The 13,234-nt window shown below is 38.5% G+C and overlaps 1 protein-coding gene across 1 annotated transcript in view; it reads left to right on the forward strand.

Annotated features, from left to right (window-relative positions):
• Top1 (DNA topoisomerase I) overlaps nt 1-13,234 on the forward strand; it is a 92,950-nt gene that overhangs the window by 54,095 nt on the left and 25,621 nt on the right. Inside the window, exons 8-9 of the mRNA XM_052722626.1 lie at nt 3,459-3,562; nt 9,776-9,891. Coding sequence (XP_052578586.1) covers nt 3,459-3,562; nt 9,776-9,891 — 220 coding nt within the window. The remainder of the gene's footprint in view (nt 1-3,458; nt 3,563-9,775; nt 9,892-13,234) is intronic.

A 13,234-nucleotide genomic window follows, 5' to 3' on the forward strand; every position in this document is an offset into this window, starting at 1 on the left:
AGGTTGATCATTTGTTAGAGGTTGTGCTGAATTGTATAACCATGTATACATGGTGTGTCTAGAGCCAACACACTAGCTATCTTGTTATCTTGCCTCCTTTGTGAGAGTGTGCTGGTCCTCGCACTTCACAAGAAGGAGAAGAAAGGTCTTCAGTGAAATCATGTCTAAAATGTTCTTGGGTGCTGGGTGGCGGTGGTGTGCACGCCTTTAATCCCAGCACTGGGAAGCAGAGGCAGGTGGATCTCTGTGAGTTTGAGGCCAGCCTGGTCTACAGAGCTAGATCCAGGACAGGCACTAAAACTACACAGTAGAAAACCTGTCTCAAAAAACCAAAACCAAAACAAAACAAAACAAAAAGCAAAACAAAAAACAACCATGGGTATAGTGAACTAAAGAAATAATCAAGTCTTGCAGTTAGGTTATAGCTTTTCAGATCATTAGTGTCTGCTTAGTAGAAAGAAGTTCAAGTTAATGAGAACCAGTGCATGAAATTGATAGTGTAATGTTGAGTAGCTGTTAGAGTAGCCAGCCACTCTACTCTCATTTAGATACATTAGTATAGATTATTAAAGAAGTGTATTAAAGGCCCCAGATGATAGACATGGAGCTATAGAGGATTTAGTGTTTGCTTTCCATATTTCTTTTTTTTTTCTTTTTTTTTTTTTTTTTTTTGGTTTTTCGAGACAGGGTTTCTCTGTGTAGCTTTGCGCCTCTCCTGGAACTCACTTGGTAGCCCAGGCTGGCCTCGAACTCACAGAGATCAGCCTGGCTCTGCCTCCTGAGTGCTGGGATTAAAGGCGTGCGCCACCACCGCCCGGCACTTTCCACATTTCAATCTTGCTTTGATTTGATCTTTCTTTGCTTTGTCCCATTTTCCTCTTTTGAAATGGTAATGTTTACTCTGTGCCCCTGTATATTGAATGTGTGTAATTTATTTTTGATTTCATGGGGACTCAGAATTAGGTGAATCTCAGAAGAGACTGGACTTTAAGTGTTTAAAGTGTTGAGATAAACCAATTCAAAAGTTCTACAAACCACCTGACTGGATAGAGCAACAGCCCCACTTCTCTACAAATTTTTTGTATTACTATTGTTGTGACAAATTTTTTAACAAAATCAACTTAGAGGAAAAAGATTCATGGTTTGAGAGTACAATCCATCATTTCAGGGTATACATGTTGGTAGCAGGATATAAGGTAGATGGTCACATTGTATCTGCACACAGGAAACAGAGAGGTGAATTGGTCTTATTCTACTCACTTTTTCTCCCCCTCCGCCCATTAAGTCTAGGACCTGAGACCCCAAGATAGTGGACCCACATTCAGAGTGGGTCTTCCATCTTCAGTTAAGCATTTCTGGCAAACCCACTATACCATGATGGCCCAGAGCTGTGTTTCTGTGATTCCAAATCCTGTCAAGTTGACTATGAAGATTAATCATCAAAACATATGATACATTTATGTTTACTTTTTAATTTACTATTACAGATTTATTTTTATTTTCTGTGTGTTTTTCCCATGAAAGTGTATGTTCACCATATGCATGTGCCCACAGAAACCAGTAGAGGGCATCAGATCCCTTTGAATTGAAATTAGTTGGTTGTAAGCCACTGTAGGGTTCTGGGAACCAAATCCAGTCCTCGGCAAGAACAGCAGGTGCTTTTATCATCTGGGCTATCACTCTTAACAACCCCCGTCCCCCTCCCCCACTTTTTGTTTTTAATATAGATTTTTAAATTTTATGTGTATGAGAGTTTGCTTACGTGTATGTTTGTGTACCACCTATATGTTCAGTGCCTGCAGAGGTTAGAAGAGGGCATCAGATCCCTGGAACTGGAGTTTCAGAATATTGTGAACTACTATGTGTGCTGTGAACTGAATCCAATATCCTTTGCAAGAGGAGCTATTGCTCTTAAATGCTGAGCCACCTTTCCAGCCCCTATTTTTGTTTGTGTTATTAAGACAGAGTCTCACTTTGTAGTTCTGGCTGATCTGGAGCTCTCTGTGTAGACTAGGTTGACCTCAAACTCAAAAAGCTCCCTCTGCTGCTGTCTTCCGAATACTAAGATTAAAAGTGTATGCTACACCCGCAGCCTATTTTGTATTTTTAAGATGGAGTCTCATTCTGCCACCCAGGCTGACCTTGAACTCCTGTCAGTCTTTCTACCTCAGCCTCTTGACTACAGGGATTTTTAGACATGAGTCCACTCTCCACTAACAGGATATTTTGATGCTGTTATTTTACTTCTACACACTTGTATTCCTCATACCTACTTACAGTGAAATACTATAGCATTTGCTTTTTGTCTTCAAAATCATCTGCTTAGAGACCTAAATTTATTCCTACTTTGATTGACATCCTTTTATGGAGTTATAGGATGTTCTCTAGCCATCTCCATTAGTCTCTCTGGTTTTTGTTTGTTTGTTTGTTTTGATTTTGTTGTTTGTTTTAAAATAAAATAGGGTCTCGTTATGCTCAGCAACAGCTACATAACCTTAATAAAAAGGCAAACTGATTTTGGAACTACCTTGGTTATGATTGGGAGAGAGCAAACCAAATGGTTTCTAGCTGGGCCATTCCATAAATCGTCTTTCATTGCTATATAATACTTACCAAGTAAAGTCTTAGATGATATTGAAAAATGTAGATCCATGTGAGGGTTAGGGCTAGGATCAACAGGTGTTCACCACCATGTCTGACTGATGTTCTTTTATTGTGCCACTGTGAGCAGTTCACATTGAGAGTACTTAGTCTTTGTGTATATGAGCAGGAGTAACTGAGTCACAGAATTCCCTTAAATAGAATACTAAATTTTATGAATTTATTTTTTGGTGTTTTTTTGAGACAGAGATTCTCTGTGTAGTCTTATCTGTCTTGGAACTCCCTCTGTAGATCAGACTGGCCTCAAACTCACAGAGATCCGCCTGCCTCTGCCTCCTAAGTGCTGGGAGTAAAGGCGTGCACCACCACTGGTCAGCAGAATACTAAATTTTTATTGCGTAGCTTTTCTATACTTCATTATATTTGAAGAGATTAAAGATGAGTAGCTTTTTAAAGTAAATAAGGAAAATACCTGGGATTATTGTTGGAATAGTTTACCAGGCTTTCCTCTTGTGATATTCCTGAGTAATCATTTGCAAGAGGGAGCGGGGGAAATAAATTTTTATCTCTGGGATGGGGTTAGATATAAGGTCTTCCAGTTCTAGCATTTTCCTCCCCCCTGAGATAGGGTTCTCTGTGTAGCTCTGGCTGTCCTGGAACTGTACTATAGTCCAGGCTGGCCTCAAACTCAGAGATCTGCCTGCCTCTGCCTCCTAAATGCTGGGATTAAAGGTGTGCACCACCACCCAGCCAGTTCCAGCATTTTTTCTTTATAGTTTTTCTTTTGGGTGGCTTCCCCAAAACGGCCTCCAGATGTGTAATTAGTCCTGACTTAAATGCTTTCTGTTTCTTTGTAGGATGGCAAATTGAAAAAACCCAAGAATAAAGATAAAGATAAAAAAGTTGCTGAGTCAGATAAGAAAAAGAAGCCGAAAAAGGAAGAGGAGCAGAAGTGGAAATGGTAACATTTCAGCATTAGGTTAAGATGTCAGCGCTCTTTGATTGTGCAGCCTAACTAAGCAAGAGTTTGAATCACTAAGGTTAATTTTGTGACATCTGAGGGGGAAATACTTAAAACAAATCTCTAGAACAATAGCTAAAATAAGCTTTTGGGTCCTGATGAAGTAATTTCCTAGCTTTAAACCTAGTGGATCTCAAAACAGTTTCTTCTCATTTAATAGAATGGGCTGTAGAAGTAGCCTATGTATAGAAAGGTATTCAGCACAGGAGGAAGGCACAAATGCATTCATTCCTTACGAATTAGAGCTATTAGAGGTGTAATATCTCAGTGCATGTTTACCCTGTATAATGTTAAATTAGGCTAAACCTGCCTATCTGTCTTTATGCTGAGAATTATCAGCATATTGTTTTGTCTTTCTTACTCAGATCCTTATTACTATTCGAAATGCATTTACTGTGATAAATCATGTTTGGAAAACTTCCTATTAGGAAACCTCCTCAAGAAAATCTTGGCATATGTCTGTGTAATTGTAGAAAAGTGAAGATCTTTTGAAGCAAAATATAACCAGAGCTATAATGAAATTACTAATTTAACACTAGAAAATTAGGGGTCTGGAGAGATGACTCAGCAGTTAAGAGCACTGACTGCTCTTCCAGAGGACCCAGGTTCAATTCCCAGCACCTACATGGCAGCTCACAACTGTCTGTAACCCCAAGATCTGACCCCCTCAGATCTTGTACTTCAATGTACATAAAATAAGAATAAATAAATTGGGCTGGAGTGATGGCTCAGAGTTTAAGAGTACTGACTGCCCTTCCAGAGGTCCTGAGTTCAATTCCCAGCAACCACATGGTGGCTCACAACCATCTGTACTGAGATCTGGTGCCCTCTTCTGGCCTGCAGTCATACATGCTGTATACATAATAAATAAATAAATCTTTAAAAAAAAAGGATAAATAAATTATTAGGGGTTGGGGATTTAGCTCAGTGGTAGAGCACCTGCCTAGCAAGCGCAAGTCCCTGGGTTCGGTCCTGAGCTTGGGGGGGGGGGGGGATTATTAATTTAACACATCAAAAATTAAAATTTTCAGGCTTGGATAATAGAACAGTTGGTAAATTGCTTGAGGCACAAACATGAGGACCTGAGTTCAGATCCCCAGCACTATTGTAAAAAGCAGAGCATGACAGGACACTTCTATAATCCCAGTGTTGAGGAGGCAAAGGTGGGCAAATTCCTGGCACTTGCAGGCCAGCCAGCCTAGCTGGATTTAAGAGCTCTGTGTTTAGGTAGAGAGCCTGTTTAAAAAATAAGGTAGACAATGATGAGGAAGATACTTGACATTTACTTCTTGCACACACAAGCACCTGCAGTCTCACAAATGTACACACGTGGGATCACATATCTCCCCATAAACCGTTTTTTTTAATAAATTTTTATTTTATAATTAATTTAATTTTACATATCAGCCATGGATTCCCCTGTCCTCCCTCCTCCCACCCCCCAGCCTTCCCCTCCCAATCTACCCCCCATTCCCACCTCCTCCAAGGCAAGGTCTCCCCTGGGGAGTTAGAACAGCCTGGTAAATTCAGTTGAGGCAGGTCCCCTCCTCCCTGCACCAAGGCTGAGCAAAGTGTCTCAGCATAGGCCCTAGGTTCCAAAAAGCCAGCTCATGCACCAAGGACAGGTCCCGGTCCCACTGCCTGGGGGCCTCCTAAACAGTTCAAGCTCATCAATTGTCTCACTTATCCAGAGGTCCTGGTCCAGTTCCATGGGGGCTCCTCAGCCATTGGCTCACAGTTCATGTGAATTTGGCAATGTTCCTTCTGTTTCTATTTTGTGGAATAGTTTGAGGAGTGTTGGTATTAGCTCTTAGAAAGTCTAGTAGAATTCTGCACTAAAACCATCTGGCCCTGAGCTTTTTTTTGGTTGGGAGACTTTTAATGACTGCTTCTATTTTCTTAGGGGTTATAGGTCTATTTAAATTGTTTATCTGATCTTGATTTAACTTTAGTAAGTGGTATATATAATCGAGAAAATTATCCATTTCTTTTTAGATTTTCCAGTTTTGTAGAGTACAGGTTTTTGAAGTATGATCTAATGATTCTCTGGATTTCCTCAGTGTCTGTTGTAATGTCCTCCTTTTCTTTTCTGATTTTGCTGATTTGGATATTCTCTCTCTGCTTTTTAGTTAGTTTGGATATGAGTTTATTTTGTTGATTTTTCTTGAAGAACCAACTCTTTGTTTCATTGATTCTTTGTATTATAGAGAATTCTTTGTATTGTCTTTGTATTATAGAGAATTTCTATTTTATTGATTTCAGCCCTCAATTTGGTTATTTCCTGTCATCTACTCCTCTTGGAAGTGTCTGCTTCTGTTTTGTTCTAGAGCTTTCAGGTGTGTTGTTAAGTTGCTGTTATGAGATCTCTCCAAATTCTTCATGAAGGCACTTAGTGCTGTGAACTTTCTTCTTAGCAGCAATTTCATCTTGTCCCATAAGTTTGGGTATGCTGTACATTCATTTTCATTGAAGTCTAGGAAGTCATAAATTTCTTATTTCTTCCTTCACCCAGTGGTAACTCAGTAGAGAGTTGTTCAGTTTCCGTGAGTTTGTAGGTTTTCTGTTATTGTTGAAATTCAGCTTTAATCCATGGTGATCTGATAAGATACAGAGGGTTATTTCAGTTTTTTGTCTCTGTTGAGACTTGCTTTGTGACTGAGTATATGATCAATTTTGGAGAAGGTTCCATGCTGTGCTGAGAAGATGGTATGTTTTTTTTTTTTTTTGTCCATTTTTGGGTGAAATGTTTTGTAGATACCTGTTAGGTCCATTTGAGTCATAACAGTGTACTAATATATTCGAGGATATGTTTGCATTTTTCTGTCTAAACTGAAGTTTTGTGTTCAGTGATTCATTAAAAATCTCTCTTTCTTTCTTTCTTTCTTTCTTTCTTTCTTTCTTTCTTTCTTTCTTTTTTTTGGGGTTTTCAAGACAGGATTTTTCTGTGTAATAGCTCTGGCTGTCCTAGAACTCTCTGTGTAGACCAGGCTGGCCCGAACTCACAGAGATCCACCTGCCTCTGCTTCCTGAGTATTGGGATTAAAGGTGTGCGCCACCACCACCCAGCTTTCATTGAATTTCTTAATTTGCTTAAATGGTAAGGAAATTGTTATAGATCCTGAAGAAAAACCATGTTGAATTTGAAGGTATTTGAGAAATGATTTAGAATCTTAATTTCAAAACAATGCAGTTGGTTTCAAGAATATAAAGGATACATGGTGTTCTGAACCCTTCCACAATTAACACTGTGACTGTTAAAACAGATTTAAGTCACTTGTAGAAGCCTTCATATGCTTGCAGACGTTTTCTCTGAATTGGAGAGTAGTAGATTTGGGGATTAGATATTTTCCTGCATTCCAGGCTTTTATCATCTCTGGTAGAGTAACTTCCTATTTTTAAAGTGGTTATTGGTTATAGGAAGCCTTTATTGTTCCTTCCAGATATAAGATTTTATAAAATCTTCACTTTAAAAACTGCATTATTTAAATACTTATAATGTGAATGTATATTTAAAATGCACGTAAAATTTGTCATCTTAATTAACAAAAATCAAAGCTGTAATGAGATACCACTTTACACTATTACAAAGCTATAATGAGACCCATTAAGATGGGGAAAAAAGAGTGTTGGTGGAACAGAAATAGAAATTGGAATCCTTATATACTCTGGAGGGAGTAGTGTATCCATTGTAGAAAACTGGAAGGTACCTCTACTATTCAGCATTCATTCATTCGTTTGTTTGTTTGTTTGTTTGGGCTGGAGAGATGCCTCAATGGTTAAGAGCACTTGTTGGTCTTTCAAAGGACCTGGTTCGATTTCTAGCACCCACATAATGATTCACAACCATCTGTAACCCCATTTCCAGGAGATCCAACAGGCATACATGGTGCACATACATGCATGTGAGCAAAATATTCATAGACACAAAGTAAATAAACAAAAACTTTTGGCTGGTTGTGGTTGCTCTGGCTGGCCTTGGATTCCTGGCTCAAGTTTTCTTTTCAGCATTTCAAGTTACTGGAACTATTGGCCCATGCCATTATGACCAAAAAGGAATTCTTTGTGTATTCATAATAGTAACTCTTTATTAGACTTCTAGCTTTCAGGTATTTTCTTTCATTGTGAGTTGCCTTTCACTTTCTTGAATATGCCATTTGATCCACAGGTATTTTTAATTTTGTAGCCCAATTTACATGTGTGTGGTTTTGTTGTTACTTTTGGTATTATATCCAAGAAATCACTGTCAAATTCAATGTTGTAAAGCTGTTCCCCTTTATTTTCTCCTAAATGTCCAAATGCATTTTAACTCTTATATTTGTGCCCTACCTATGAGTTAAATCCCCAACCCCTCTTGGTTTTTTTTTTTTTTTAGTTAACTTTTGTATATAGTATAAAGAACGTTCCCAGTGTCACTCTTTGCAAACTCCAGTGTTTAGAATCTGTCCTCTAACCATTGGGTCATCATAACTCTTGTTGAAAATTACTTGACAATATATTTTGACTGCAGTTTTATATAACAGTATTATTACAACTTGATGGGATTCATGTATTTCTTACTCTGTTTCTGAACTTTGTTTAAAATATTGGACTTGGATTTAGTTAATAGCAGAATAAGTCAGGCAGTGGTGTCACATGCCTTTAATCCCAGCACTTGGGAGGCAGAGGCAGGCAGATGTTTGAGACCAACCTGTTCTAAAGAGCGAGTTCCAGGATAGCCAGGGACACACAGAGAAACCCTGTCTCAAAAAAACAAAAACAAATCCCCATAGGAGTGCATAAAATTCTTTTTGTTTAGAAGTAGCAGTAAAGATGGAATCTGAGAAGTTTAAAAATAATCTGTATGTCAGATGCATTCTATCTAGCTGATTCTTTCCAAACTGTGAGAATGGTAAGATCTGTCTGTGTAAAGGAAGTGTTAGAAACATCTGTCAATTGCAATGCATAATCTTCCAGTAGATCTTGAACCGTAAAATACATTGAATCTCATTGGTGAATTTATAATCAGACTAAACATTAGAAAATTAATTGATTTTGTTAGACCTGATAATATGTGTTATAGTTATGTATAAGACCATTTTTATAAGGATAATTGCTAAATTATTTATTGTATATTTATCCACAACTAACTTTATCAGTCAAAATAGAAATGTAATTCATTTCAATAGTTCTTTGTATATATCCACAGTTAATTGTATTATCCATAGTTTTTTCTGTATGCTTGATTTTCTTTTAAATAAAATGTTTCAGAAAGTTATGGCACCTGTGATTTATTTAGAATTTTGCTAAGTGTCTACTAGATAGCTCGATGTATTTCAGAAGTGCCTTAAACTCAGTGTGCCTCAGTTAAACTATTATTTCAATCCTTTTTTTTACATTTGAACTTCTTTTTGGTTTGATTGTTTTTTTTTTTTTTTTTTTTTTTTTTTTTTTTTTTTTTTAAAGATTTATTTATCAATTATGTATACAATGTTCTGCCTGTGTGTACGACTGCAGGCCAGAAGAGGGCACCAGATCTCATTACAGATGGTTGTGAGCCACCATGTGGTTGCTGGGAATTGAACTCAGGACCTCTGGAAGAACAGCCAGTGCTCTTAACCGCTGAGCCATCTCTCCAGCCCCGATTGTTTTGTTTTTAGTTTGTCTTGAGATAAGGTATTACTATGTAGCCTTAGCTGTTATAGAACTAGATATATAGATCAGGCTGTCCTAGAACTCAAGAGTTCTGCTTGCCTCTGCCTCTTATGTGCTGGGACTAAAGGCATGCACCATCCTGCCTGGCTGTGTTTTGTACTTTTCCCTGCATGTCATCAGTATAGTAATGCCTCTTTCATGTATACCACTGTGGCATGTTATTAGGGTGCCATGGTAGAACAGTTACCCCATTTTCATATTCCCTAGTTAGTGCTGGGCTCTTTGAATGATGGTCTTTAATACCTACTGTCTTTTACCTGAAACTGTTGAATGAAATAGTTACCACATTCTTTCATCGTACTTGAAATTGCTGCCTTTCTCTGTGAGATACAGGTTATTCTTATCCAGATTTTGAATGAGTACCATCAATTGATTAGATAATTATTATTGGCATTTAATAGGTGAGGGTCTTTTTATTATGTGAAGTGATCACTTAATAAGGTTGTGCCTTGTCTTTGAAAGGTGGGAAGAAGAACGCTATCCTGAAGGCATCAAGTGGAAATTCCTAGAACACAAAGGGCCTGTCTTTGCTCCACCATATGAGCCTCTTCCAGAGGGTGTCAAGTTTTACTATGATGGTGAGTTATTTCAGGTTGTTTGAATTTTGGCTAAGAAGAGTTTGCTTCTATTGGGATAGAAAATGAAGGTGCCGCCTCTACTGGACAGTCCTATCTAGTTACTTCACTTTGTTTTATTGACCTTGTCTGGTTTGGTAAAAGCGCCCATTTGCTGCTTAAAAAGTACCATAAGAAACGGGGCTGTTGGTATCTTATCTGTAATCCTAGAAAGGTTTATCTTTGTGGCTCATAGCCAGGCTATGGCTTACTCACTGAAGGTTTTTATCTGAACTCAATTTTTAGGAAGCTGTTGTATTCTGTGGAATCGTTAGAAAAGCCTTTCTCAAATAGTAGCATTTTATTTTGGTGATAATATATACCAACAAACTGCTTGTCACTAGAAATAATGTTTGGCAAAGTATTAGCTGCTTCCATTCATCCTGTCAGTAGAAATCATAAGCTGTATCATTCACTCTATATAGTGCAACACTTTGCCTTTGATGTGTCAGTTTTAAAGATAGGCTCTGCCTAGGTCTCTTATTTATTTATTTACTTTATTTATTTATTTATTTATTTATTTATTTATTTATTTATTTATTTATTTTGGAGATACTTCCTAACTAGATAGCCCTGCCTGGCCCAGAACTTGATAATGTAGATCAGCTGGCCCTGAATTCAGTTGATAAACCTACCTCTGCTCCTGAGGCATGTGCCACCCTATTTGACCTACTTGGATCTCTTGGAACTTTCCAGATTGGCTGAGAGTCACATCATCTGTGTTTTTGTCCTTGAGTTTGAAAGATTTGAGAGTAGTCTTTCACAAGCCTTTTATTGACAGTATATCAGGGGTAATGTTCAACTGAATGCCTTCATTCCAAGAGTTCTGTCCAGGGATGCTAGAGTCTTTTTTCTCAAACCCTACGTATGCTTAAGATTCACCAAATAGGGGCTGGAGAGATGGCTCAGAGGTTAAGAGCACTGGCTGTTCTTCCAGAGGTCCTGAGTTCAATTCCCAGCAACCACATGGTGGCTCACAACCATCTGTAATGAGATCTGGCTCCCTCTTCTGGCCTGAAGGGATATACGCAAGCAGAACACTGTATACATAATAAACAAATTTTTAAAAAAAAGTTCACCAACTAGATCTGGGCCCCTTTAATAGATGAGTGCTAGGACTGGGTGCTTCTGAACCAAATAGTCTATTTACCATTATGGAGAAACACTGGACAGAAAAGCTGCTGAGAAGTACCTGTGGCAAGCACTCAGAGTTGAGTTATTTGGTACGTCTCTTTGACCACTAGCAATGCTTCAGGACCATAGATGCCTGTGGGTTTAGGATGGGATAGGCTTATTAGCATCCAACAATTGAAATCTGGATTTCAGAAAATTTTTTAAAAATTTAAATTACAACATGACACTACAAAGTGAAACGTTAAGGGCCAACAAGATGGCTCTGCAAGGGCACTTGCTTCGAAGCCTGATGACTTCAGTTTAATCCCTAGTGCCTCCATGGTGAAGGAAGAGAAGCACTTCCTTCATGTTGTTCTTGACCACCACATTGCACACATAATACACACACTAAATACATGCAATTTAAAAAAAAGTGAAACTTGTATGCACCATATCATTAAAGATATTATGTGACATTACTTTAGCATTTAAAACAGTGTGTATGAAACAAATTTGTTATAAACCTGGGTCTCATCCTCAAGATAACTCATTTCTTTCTTTCTCTCTCTTTTTTTTTCTGTTCTTTCATTTATTTATTTGTTTATTATTTTTTGTTTATTTATTTTTGAGACAGAGTCTCACTACATAGCCTTGGCTGGCCTCAAGCTCAGAGGTCCACCTGTCTCTGCCTCCTGAGTGCTGGAATTAAAGATGTGCACCATTATGCCCAGCCTGATACTTCATTTCTTTACACACACACACACACACACACACACACACACACACACACACACACACACATTCTCTCTCTCACTCACTCACACACTCATTCTAAAAAACTTGGGGAGCGGGGAGAAAGAAATGAAAGCCTAAATACCAGATGTTTCAGATAACAGATGTTCAACTAGTTTTGACCAGAGGGCTCATTCTGTATGTCAGGAAAATGTGTTTTTTGAATATGTTTGTCTTCAGACACCCAGGTCCTAGTAATAATAGATAGAGACTACTGATTCAAACTATTTAGAAAGTTGACATCATAAAACACTTCATGGTCTGACATGGTTTGATCAAAAAGCACAATACACTGGGTCATTCCTGGAGACTCTTATGAAAATACTTGATGTTAAACTTCCTGATGAGGTGGCAAAGTCCAAGGTCTTGAAAAAGACAATTGCTGCTAGTATTTTGTAGCCTGTTGTGGGCTTACTAGCTTTAGAAAGCTCAGCTGGAAAAGCCTCACTGTGAAAGTCAAGGTGGTGATAGATGGAAACTAGATGATAGATAAGAAACTAAGGCCTGGAACCAGCTCATTGTTGGCTATAGTCCCTTCCTCCATTTTCCTAGCTTTCTACTATTGGAGTGCTGGTGTTTTATCTGTTGGTCCTCCTGGGATTTCCTCCCTAAGGTTGTAAAACTCCTATTTGATTTGTTAGTCCAAGCTGATAAGTAAGTTCTGATAGGCAGGACCTGGTTGTTGAAGCACAGAATTGCAGCCTCTGCTGTGGACCTTCACTGTCAGCTGACTCAACAGTTTCTGTTTCCAGGAGCTCAGCCTCTTCCACAAAGTGCTATTGCTGGGAACCTACACGCCCTCCACCCACTGCTCTGCTGTAGGAGCTGTTGTTCAATGTTTCCACAGTCCATTTTTTTAGAACAGTGAGTCATAGTAGCTTCTTTACTGGGACAAAGCCAGTGAAATCATCCAGAGATACCCTCATCCCCAAAATAAAAACATTGAATATCTAGTTTATGTGAAACATATCAGGCAACACATTCATTTACATTTTTTCTTCTCTATTTTTATTTTTGTTTTGTTTTGAGGTGGTGGTTCTATAGCCTAGGCTAGCTTCAAACTCACAATCCTCCTGTCTTAGCCTTCTGAATGCTACATAATTATAATTGTAGGTCAGTGCCACCTTGGCTTCATTTTTTTTTCCCCTTTATATTTTAAGCATGTTGTAGTTTTGCTGGCAACTCTAGTTGAGACCTGAGGGTAGGGTGGGGGAGGAGCAGGAAACTTCTTCCTCCAAGTCTTTTTCCAAAACAGAAGCTTGAAAAGACTGAGAGGGAACTACACCACCTACTGGCCCTTTAAATTATGTCTTCCAAGCTGATCTTCCACTACCACACAAGTTTCAGTTTGTCCTGTATTCCCTGTGTCCTACAGCCAGGAAGAGCACTTCCATCCATTATA

Source organism: Peromyscus californicus, unplaced genomic scaffold (genome assembly GCF_007827085.1).
Source record: "Peromyscus californicus insignis strain IS unplaced genomic scaffold, ASM782708v3 Scaffold_7__1_contigs__length_154581171, whole genome shotgun sequence".
Lineage (NCBI taxonomy): Eukaryota > Metazoa > Chordata > Mammalia > Rodentia > Cricetidae > Peromyscus > Peromyscus californicus.